Here is a 10,882-nt window from a genome sequence, read left to right on the forward strand (position 1 = left end):
GTTTCTTATGGCAATGTTAAGTCGCTGTGTTGACAGAGCGATTTGGCTCATAAGCAAACATTCTCATGATGGCAGATAAAAAAAATATATTATTTTTACCATGTTAATAATGTCAAAACAAGTGCTTATACAAATTCTGGTAACTCGACCGCAATTACTAGGACAGTAAAAATAGTCTCCCTGGAGCCGTGTATAGAAAGAAAACACAATTTGATGGAAAGACTTATTGGGACAGATACAGCAATTGTTGAGCTATTTTTCAATATATTTCCCACTGAAATTGAGACATTTGTCATACAGTATAGTTCAATAATACTGGAATAGAATCTGTATAACGGAGGTGTCTTTTTTTTTCAGTTAGGCCTACGTCCTTCGATACAATTTTATTGAGTTACTTTCCATAAAGCGAATGATCTATTTTGTAGTTTATTTTCTTGAACTATTCATTCAAAAGACAAAGATAGACAATTACGTCAAATAATTTATTGTATAGCCTACCCAAATTTAGGTAGTTAAATAACTTAGGTATCTGGGCTAACACACACAAAAATACATGTTTTATAATCCTAAAATTACTATGCTACAGTACCCGGCTTCATTTATACGACTCGAAAATTTTATTTCAGTAGATAATAAATGCTATGTGCAATTGGTTTCCCACAGATTCTCATAAAATTTCTATTTTTATAGACTATTGACATTATTTGTAATTCCCTATTCTGTTATTTGAAAGAAAGCAAGACTAAAACATAGCCTATCCACTGAAAAGCTAATAAGTTGATGACAAAAAGAAAAACGGACCGAAAATTTAAAAGGTGGGAAGGAGAAATAAAGCAAACCCCTACAAATTACTGAAGATCAATATTTAAATTGATAGATGTGCCTATGTACTCTTTCTGGAGATATTAGAGTTATTTTTAATATATATCTATATATATATTGATAGCTGTCCCTACTAGGGTTTAATAATCGGCCTCCTAATCAATTCTAAACGAATATTTATATTTAATTGAATGTTTTTAATAGTTAGGCACGCTATAATTGAAACATTTATTGGAAACAGAACAGACAGTTTAGGGCTACACACATTTTATAATGAATATAAGTGACGGTTAATTATGGAAATGGATGACTTCAGTGCAGTGGAGGATATCGTCTCCAGGGTGCTGGCAGGAACTTTTAATTTCTAGAAGACTTCTAAGGACTCGTGTGGAATTGTGCCTCTAGCCCCAATCATAATTCCCATGATGTCTCATGTCTTGATGAAAATACATAATATGTATCTTTATTCTAGCAATAAAAATTATTATTATTATTATTATTATTATATTCTTAATATTATTGTAAAGTATTAACAGTTTGTACTAACAAGATTGTTACTATATTCCATAGGCCTAGTCCTACTTGTCAAGCAACCAACAGCACAATGAAAGCTAACCGTTCAATAAAAATATTTTATGGACATTCGCACTCAAATATAAAAGTACGTAGTCCTTACAAAAAAACTGTGAGAAGCAAGTAATCCTTTGTTAGGAAGCGTAGACTAAGTTATACTACACTTCATGAGTGTGACCCAAGTTGCTAGGGGATATCAGTTGAGCAACAGTGTGGCATATTGTTCACAAATTGCTTTAGTCTATACTTATCCCACTAATTTATAAACAATCTATCTATTATTATTTTTCCAAAACTGAAACTACTTCGTACAAATTTACAGGGCTTTCAAATCCTTTGCGACTTTTGAATAATCCTATTTATCTGTAATGATCTATTGTATTGATTTGTGTTTTTTTTTCTTTTTCTTTTTTAATCTAGATTAAAATTGCACGTTTCTTGTTTATGTTAGTTAATTAGTTAGGATAGAATTAATTATGATATTTAATCACTCTTTTAAAGTTTGTGTGACTTCAACCTGTGTACATTTTTGTGTGGCTTTACTTTGTTCATAGTGTTTTTTTTTCTCTCTCTTCATTTCTTGTGTAGCTTTACTTTGAATATAGTTTTTTTTTTCTGTTTATTTCTATTATTGTATTTGCATTCCTGGTGTTGTGGAAGAGAAGGCCTGATGGCCTTAACTACACCAGAATAAATAAATAAATAAATAAATAAATAAATAAATAAATAAATAAATAAATAAATAAATAAATAAATAAATAAATAAATTTCAATAGCGGGTAGGATTACGTTAATTTTGTAAAGAATTTCTTCCAGGCATCTTAAAATAGTGAAATATTTAGTTTAAGTAAAGATTATATGAATTACAATTAATTTATTCACAAAATAGTTTTGGAGACATTATTTAGCCCTTCCAACTGAATTACATCGTAGGCCTATGTCAAAGGCCAATCATTAGCTCTCACAAGTTAAATACAGATTTGAGGTTACAATTATGTAATAAACGATGATAAATTTTAGGCCTAAATAATGTTTTACAGGTAGGTCTATGATATACGAAATAGGCTATATAATCCAGAATTTTAACGGAACATCTACTTATTGAAGTTAATACTGGAGATTAAAAAAAAATAATTTTCAAGAAATGCAGTTATTAGTTTTGAAGATCTTAGCTGCGAAATAGGCCTAATACGGAGACAAGATACTTGGGAATTCTGTTAGGCCTAGTTTCTTCAATGGCTTACAGTACCATTGATGACTGGGTTTTTGTATCAAGCTGAAGGAAGTAACAATAGGCCTAATGCTGATAAGCTTATACAAAGTTAAGTATAATTTATTGTTATTACTTACTTACTGGCTTTTAAGGAACGCGGAGGTTCATTGCCGCCCTCACATAAGCCCGCCATAGGTCCCTATCCTCTATCATCATATCCCATCTCCCTCAAATCCATTTTAATATTAAGTTATCTTCCCATCTACGTGTCGGCCTCCCCAAAGGTCTTTTTCCCTCTGGCCTCCCAACTAACACTCTATATGCATTTCTGGATTCGCCCATAAGTGCTACATGTCCTGCTCATCTCAAACGTCTGGATTTAATGTTCCTAATTATGTCAGGTGAAGAATACAATGCGTGCAGTTCTGTGTTGTGTAACTTTCTTCATTCTCCTGTAACTTCATCCCTCTTAGCCCCAAATATTTTCCGAAACACCTTATTCTCAAACACCCTTAACCTATGTTCCTCTCTCAAAGTGAGAGTCCAAGTTTCACAACCATAAAGAACAACCGGTAATATAACTGTTTTATAAATTCCAACTTTCAGATTTTTTGACAGCAGACTGGATGATAAAAGCTTCTCAACCGAATAATAACAAGCATTTCCCATATTTATTCTATGTTTAACCTCCTCCCGAGTATCATTCATATTTGTTATTGTTGCTCCCAGATATTTCAATTTTTCGACCTCTTCAAAGGATAAATTTCCAATTTTTATATTTCCATTTCGTACAATATAAGTTACTCGTCACGAGACATAGGGCCCTAATCATATACATTGTTATTGCTATTAGGCCTACTTTTATTATTATTATTATTATTATTATTATTATTATTATTATTATTAGATAGGCTTACCAGCTTTTATTTCACCAAGAATGTTAAAAACAAGGGGCACAATTCAGCGTATAAGGTTATTGCTAATTAAGATGTGTACGAATCTGTCACATTAAGTTATATGACAAAAATGATGAAATTTTCACAAGATTGAGCCTAATGTCACATTTTTAACTGTACGATATTTTCCATAGGCTAATTTGTTAGGCCTACTTATTTATTAATTTATGTAGTCTATTTAGGCCTACTCTGGCAGAGCTAAGGCTATCAGGCCTTCTCTTCCGACCAGCCATACTCTAATTGAATAATCTTCAATTTAACCCAATAATATGATAGTGAGCAGGCGAATAATAGTAGGCTTAAGTAGCATAATAAGAGTAAAAGTAAATAGGCTAATGAAAGATTAGAGAAGTAGCATTAATGAAACAATAATGAACATTAATAATAGTAATAATAGTAATAATAGGCCTACTAATAATAGCCTGACCGTGAAACGAGCGGGCCCGGGTTCAAATCCCGGGTGGGATTTGAGGTTTTTCCGAGGTTTTCCCTAAACCATTAGGCCTAAGAGCAATTTCTGGGCAACTTTTGACGGGTGCATACAAGTTCGGTTTCATCAGATACACACCAGAATTAAACAGTATTAATTCGGTCCGGGGTTCAGAAAGGTACAGTACTAATTCGGTCCGAACTATGCTGGTATAGATAAGTTATAGGCTATATTTATCAAAGAGACTGTTTGGGCTAAGTATATATTATGAACTACCTGTCGTATCGAATCCTACTTTTTATGTTGGTAGGCCTATGATATCGATACTGGCGTGTTTTGATGTTGATAGTGATACTTATTTGAACTTGTTTTCATAATTAGGGGCGGTCGTACCTGTCATTTCAGTCACTGGTAAACATTCTTTGAGTTCGTAGCTACGACAGAAAGAGCGACAAACAGTTGTGAATCATCTAACATATTTCAATTAATAGACGTTCTAAAACGAATTCAAATTGACACTTAACTTACATACAAATTAGAAGTCTAGCAACAAAAAGAAAATCAGACCAATTAAAGAAAGAACAATATAGCCTATTAGAGACAAAATGGGAGAATTTGTATCTAAATCAATAAACAGACTCTAATATATAAAAACACTGTCCTACAAATTTCTCCCAAAAACATAGCTCCTAGTGTCAATATCTACTCTGAAGTTTAAGAAGTGTTGACTGAGATTCATACTGTGCATTGTACATGATAACCAACATTTTTATTTTATTTTATTTATTTATTTATTTAATTATTTATTTAACCTGGTAGAGATAAGGCCATCAGGCCTTCTCTTCCCCTCTACCAGGGGATTACAACTACAATATTAAGAATACAATTAAGTTACAATTATAATTACAATTGAGGAACTTAGAACGAAAAGCAGGTAAGTGACATTATTAAAAAAATGAGGTAAGTGCGTGTTGTGATAGCCCAAAAGGATGTTTCTTTGGGATAAAATCAGGTAAGTGATCACACTGTGCAGTGCTGCTATATGGGCATCATTTCACCAAACTAGTGTAGCCTATAATATTTCATTGCATGTAGAACTTTAACTGTAATTTCCTCAAAACTAGGTTTCCGTCACTTACCTGCTTTTTGTTCTAAGCCCCTCAATTAATATTAAATTTACAAATACAATAAAAATCAAAGTACTAAAAGATTAACTGATTAATAAAAGCTACACAGTTTATTGTAAAAGTTAAGAAGAGAGAAGGATTTCTTTTACTAATTAAGTAAAAATTAAACCTACTCTACGTAGTAAGAAAATGCTTAATAAGCTTGCTTTTGAACGCTACTAAATTCCGACAGTCTCTGATGTCACTGGGTAGGGTATTCCACAAGCGCGAGAGCGAGATTGTGTATGATGATGAATACGATGATGTCTTATGTGTTGGTATGGCTAGTATGCGGCTATTTAACCATGCCTTAAGGTAGGGACAGGCAATTTTATAGTTTGCTGTCTCGAGTCACGAATTTACCCGTTCCTGCCTTATGACGATCCTAAGCCTGCATACAATGGGAAGGAAAATGTTGATTTTCAACCAGCACTGCTCTATTTTCGGTACCTAGTAAACTCCGCTTTTGACGCTGGACCTGGACTCATTTCGCTGGCATTATCACCTTCACCTCATTCAGACGCTAGATAACCATAGCAGTTGATAAAGCGTCATAAAATAACCAATAAAAACAGCAATAATAATAATAAAAATAATAATACTAATATTTACTTACTGGCTTTCAAGGAACCCGAAGGTTCATTGCCGCCCTCACATAAGCCCGCCATTTATTCCTACCCTGAGCAAGATCAATCCACTTTCTATCATCATATCCCACCTCCCTCAAATCCATTTTAATATTATCTTCCCATGAACGTCTCGGCCTCCCTAAAGGTCTTTTCCTTCCGGCCTCCCAACTGACACTCTATATGCATTTCTGGATTTTCCCATACATGCTACATGCCCAGCCCATCTCAAACGTCTGGATTTAATGTTCCTAATTATGTCAGGTGAAGAATACAATGCGTGCAGTTCTGTGTTGTGTAACTTTCTCCATTCTCCTGTAACTTCATCCCGCTTAGCCCCAAATATTTTCCTAAGCACCTTATTCTCAAACACCCTTAACCTATGTTCCTCTCTCACAGTGAGTCCAAGTTTCACAACCATACAGAACAACCGGTAATATAACTGTTTTATAAATTCTAACTTTCAGATTTTTGGACAGCAGACTGGATGATAAGAGCTTCTCAACCGAATAATAACATGCATTTCCCATATTTATTCTGCGTTTAATTTCCTCCCGAGTGTCATTTATATTTGTTACTGTTGCTCCAAGATATTTGAATTTTTCCACCCCTTCGAAGGATAAATCTCCAATTTTTATATTTCCATTTCGTACAATATTCTGGTCACGAGACATAATCATATACTTTGTCTTTTCGGGATTTACTTCCAAACCGATCGCTTTACTTGCTTCCAGTAAAATTCCCGTGTTTTCCCTAATCGCTTGTGTATTTTCTCCTAACATATTCACGTCATCCGCATAGACAAGAAGCTGATGTAACCCGTTCAATTCCAAACCCTGCCTGTTATCCTGAACTTTCCTAATGGCATATTCTAGAGCGAAGTTAAAAAGTAAAGGTGATAGTGCATGTCCCTGCTTTAGCCCGCAGTGAATTGGAAAATTATCAGATAGAAACTGTCCTATATGGACTCTGCTGTATGTATAATAATAATAATAATAATAATAATAATAATAATAATAATAATAATAATAGGTTAATAGCATATTTTTCTTGTTAAAATGTTATTAAGCCTATGCTTAAACATAAAAAAAATTGAAAAAAGAATTAAAATAACTACAATCTATTATTAAGAAGAATTTAAGTGATAAATCCTTCCTTAGTTTATTCTTAAATTAATTTTTTACGAAAGATTTTAAAAATATTCACGAAAACGCCTGCTCCTAGGTATTGGTTATAAATTAGACGACTTTCACGTGCAAAGTCAGCCGCGCTCCTCACCTGAGTTGTCGTCGACCCGGTCCGGCGACGCGGCGTCGAGGTGCGGCCTCCAGCAGCAGGCCGTGGCGGAGACGTGGCCCCCCGAGTCCGCGGCCAGGCGGGGCGCAGCCACCAGCCTGCCTGCCGTGAGCGGCGAGCCCACCGCCTGCTGGTGCTGCAGCAGCGGCCCGCGACCCGTGAACTTGTTCGGGTCCAGAATGTTCTCCACGGAGAAGGCGAGGTTACGCCGCACCGTGGTGGAAGAGCCGCCCCCACCGCCGCCCACAGACAACCCCGACCCCACACTAGACACACTCGACCGGGACGTCTTGTCCAGGACGTTCCCAGACGCGTCCGCCTTCGGCGAGGACGACAGCGAGTTCGTGTTGCACATCACAGGGGAGTGGGAGTCGGACGACTGCATGAGTCTGTGGTTCGCGAGCATGAGGTGCGCGCCGGAGTGTCTGTTCGTGAGGTCCACCGGGGAGGACATCAGGTCGTGGTCGTCGTCCACGTTCAGCTCCTCGTCGTCTTCGCTGCCGTCGTTCATCTCCAGATCCTCCTCGTCTTCGTCCATGTCCACGTCCCTCTCCGCCTCGTCGTAGCCGCGGACGGGCTTGTCCTCTTGGTCCTGGGCGTCCTCGTCCCTCCCGCCGAAGTGCCTCCTCATCAGATCCTCCCTCGGCGCCTCTTCCACATCGCTTTGCTCCTGCTGCGGACTGGAAGCCTCCACTGCCGGCTGGTGCATCGAGATGTCCACGAGAATCTTCTCTCCGCCGGCGTCCACGTTTCTGATGTCTCCGCCGTGGACATGGTGGAAAGAGTGATGTCCGAACGTCATCAGTCTGGGAGGCGGCGACGACCGGATGGGGCCCGGAGTGGAATTACCGCCCGGAGGGTTCTGCTGGAGGACTGGCTGCTGTTGCGAGGGAGACTGGGTCTGCTGCTGCTGCGTTTGATGACACATAAGACGTTGCATCATCATCATAGTCATCATGCTGCAATGCTACTGCTGATGTCTTCGAATCTGGGCGGGGACATCACGGCCACACACTTTGCTACACACCAGACTGCTCGATATTGATATACTGCCGTCGAACAAGTGTTTGAATGTTCTTAACGGACGATCACTCAATTAGTTCACGCACTTCACTTCACCATGTTTATCGACTAGAATACTTCACTTCACAGAAGGCAAATTGAGAGGTAATGTCCTTTGCCACAGCACTTGGTTGTGGGTAGTGTACTACATTCTTATATTGATTCTTCCGTGTCCATCCACGCCGGTAAACAAACGTCAATGGTCTAGTCTTTTAACCCATGTTTGTAATAATGTCTTCGAATAAGCCGCTAAGTACGACGACACTTTCGAAACATTCTGTGTCACCGACAACGGATCTCATGCGCTGCCACACTGCATCGAAGCGCCCAAGGAATGCAAAAGCTGAGCTACTTCATAATAAAGCAAAACGATCCTCGCAGCTTCTAAAACAGTTTCCTCTCAATGAGACACTAACTGCTGCAATCCGCACACACACACGAGGTAACACAGCGCCCCCCTCCACGCCCTCCCCTCCCCGCCCCGCGGCGCCCAGCATCGCCCAAGCAGCGGCAACAAGCTTTAACACCCAACAAAACATGGCGGAGTAAAGTAGAGATTCATCTCCGCGTAGAGCGATGATAGAGCATCTAAGAGAGAGGGCAGAGAGGCGAGGAGGCAGGCAGAGATGATAGCATCCGACAGCTGTGCTCCGGCGGGCGGAGTGGCGGGAGAGCGACGGCTGCCATTGGCTACGGCGGCCGCGAGCGCGATCCCCATTGGCGGAGAGAGTAATAGTGAGACCCTGGAGGAGGGGGAGACCGAAGGTAATAGTGTAATGGGATTGGCTGGTTTTTAGAAAGCCCGGAAATCGGAAGTGAAGTTTTTGAGCGAGCGAGACAGACTCCGCGCCGTGTCGGGGTATGAGTCGAGTTTGTTATCTCTTTGGCGGTTTTGTGGTTGTACAGAGAGAGATGGAGAACGCAATACACTTGTGGCGAGCGGGGAACGGCCTCCCTGCCAGTGATCAGCTCAATAAGGAAGCGGTTTGCCTCCCTCCCAGTTGATGATGTAATTACTTTGTGTCGATATCGCTGTGCAGTAATTATCCCATGTTGTATGAGAGCAGGTAGCGGCCAAGTGAAAATTAAAGGCATCGGTACTTTTCAAAGCAAATTGTTAAAATAGAAAAAACAAAGTACTGCGGGAGATCGATAAATTAAATATTTGAAATTGAGAATATTGTGGTTCGTGCATTCGTATTATTGGAGTAGTTAATTAAAAAAATAGCCCGTAGGCCTATACCAAGACCTTTCGACAGAACGATAAGTAATCTACAGACCTACAAACACAGCAAATCATGAAAAATACACGGTTGAAATCAACCTTTCCAAATTGAAAGAGAGCCGGTAATGTGATGGATTACAACTCCAGTAGCTCTACAATATAAAAATACTCCAAAACTCTATGCACGGCGACAGTTTTACGTAAAAACCTTGTCAATACAGAGAAATGTCACAAAACGCAGACATACAGGCCAATTATCCACAACGTCATATTTAAACAACTTTTGACAGTTTATAAGTTAGGCAAATAGATATGTCTTATGGTTCGTGCATTCGTATTATTGGAGTAGTTAATTAAAAAAAAGCCCGTAGGCCTATACCAAGACGTTTCGACAGAACGATAAGTAATCTACAGACCTACAAACACAGCAAATCATGAAAAATACAGGTTGAAATCAACCTTTCCAAATTGAAAGAGCGCCGGTAATGTGATGGATTACAACTCCAGTAGCTCTACAATATAAAAATACTGCAAAACTCTATGCACGGCGACAGTTTTACGTAAAAACCTTGTCAATACAGAGAAATGTCACAAAACGCAGACATACAGGCCAATTATCCACAACGTCAAATCTAAACAACTTTTCACAGTCTAGGCCTATAAGCCTAAGTTAGGTAAATAGATTATGCCTAAGCTACTGTGTAAGACTGGCTTCTGCGGGACTGAAAAGAAATTTGTACGGTTTAATAGCGGCGCTGTCAACGCACCAACTACAGTGCCATTATAATTTATTTACTTACAAATGGCTTTTAAGGAACCCGCAGATTCATTGCTGCCCTTACATCAGTCCCTATCTTGAGCAAGATTAATCCAGTCTCTACAATCATATCCCACCTCCCTCAAATTCATTTTAATATTATCCTCCCATCTACGTCTCGGCCTCCCCAAAGGTCTTTTTTCCTCCGGCCTCCCAACTAACACTCTATAGCCTATGCATTTCTGGATTCGTCCGTATGTGCCCATCTCAAACGTCTGGATTTAATGTTCCTAATTATGTCAGGTGAAGAATACAATGAATGCTGTTATGCGTTGTGTAGGCTAACTTTCTCCATTCTCCTGTAACTTCATCCCTCTTAGCCCCAAATATTTTCCTAAGAACCTTACTCTCAAATACCCTCATTTCTGTTCCTCTCTCAAAGTGAGAGTCCAAGTTCCAAAACCATACAGAACAACCAGTAATTTAACTGTTTTATAAATTCTAACTTTCAGCTTTTTTTTTTTTTTTGGTACCAGATGACAAAAGCTTCCCAACTGAATAATAATAGGCATTTCCCATATTTATTCTGCGTTTTATTTCCTCCCGAGTGTCATTTATATTTGTTATTGTTCCTTCAAGATAATAATATTTTTCCATCTCTTCGAAGGATGAATTTCCAATTTTTATATTTCCATTTCGTACAATATTTTGGTCACGAGACATAGGCCTAACCATATACTTTGTCTTTTCGGGATT

The 10,882-nt window shown here is 38.6% G+C and overlaps 1 protein-coding gene across 1 annotated transcript in view; it reads right to left on the reverse strand.

Annotated features, from left to right (window-relative positions):
• LOC138697566 (homeobox protein Hmx-like) overlaps positions 1 to 8,595 on the reverse strand; it is a 100,403-nt gene extending 91,808 nt beyond the window's left edge. Inside the window, exon 1 of the mRNA XM_069822912.1 lies at positions 7,065 to 8,595. Within this exon, the coding sequence (XP_069679013.1) occupies positions 7,065 to 8,040 (976 nt within the window). The 5' untranslated portion in view covers positions 8,041 to 8,595. The remainder of the gene's footprint in view (positions 1 to 7,064) is intronic.
• Between the last annotated feature and the right edge of the window lie 2,287 nt (positions 8,596 to 10,882).

Source organism: Periplaneta americana, chromosome 4 (genome assembly GCF_040183065.1).
Source record: "Periplaneta americana isolate PAMFEO1 chromosome 4, P.americana_PAMFEO1_priV1, whole genome shotgun sequence".
NCBI classification, from domain to species: domain Eukaryota; kingdom Metazoa; phylum Arthropoda; class Insecta; order Blattodea; family Blattidae; genus Periplaneta; species Periplaneta americana.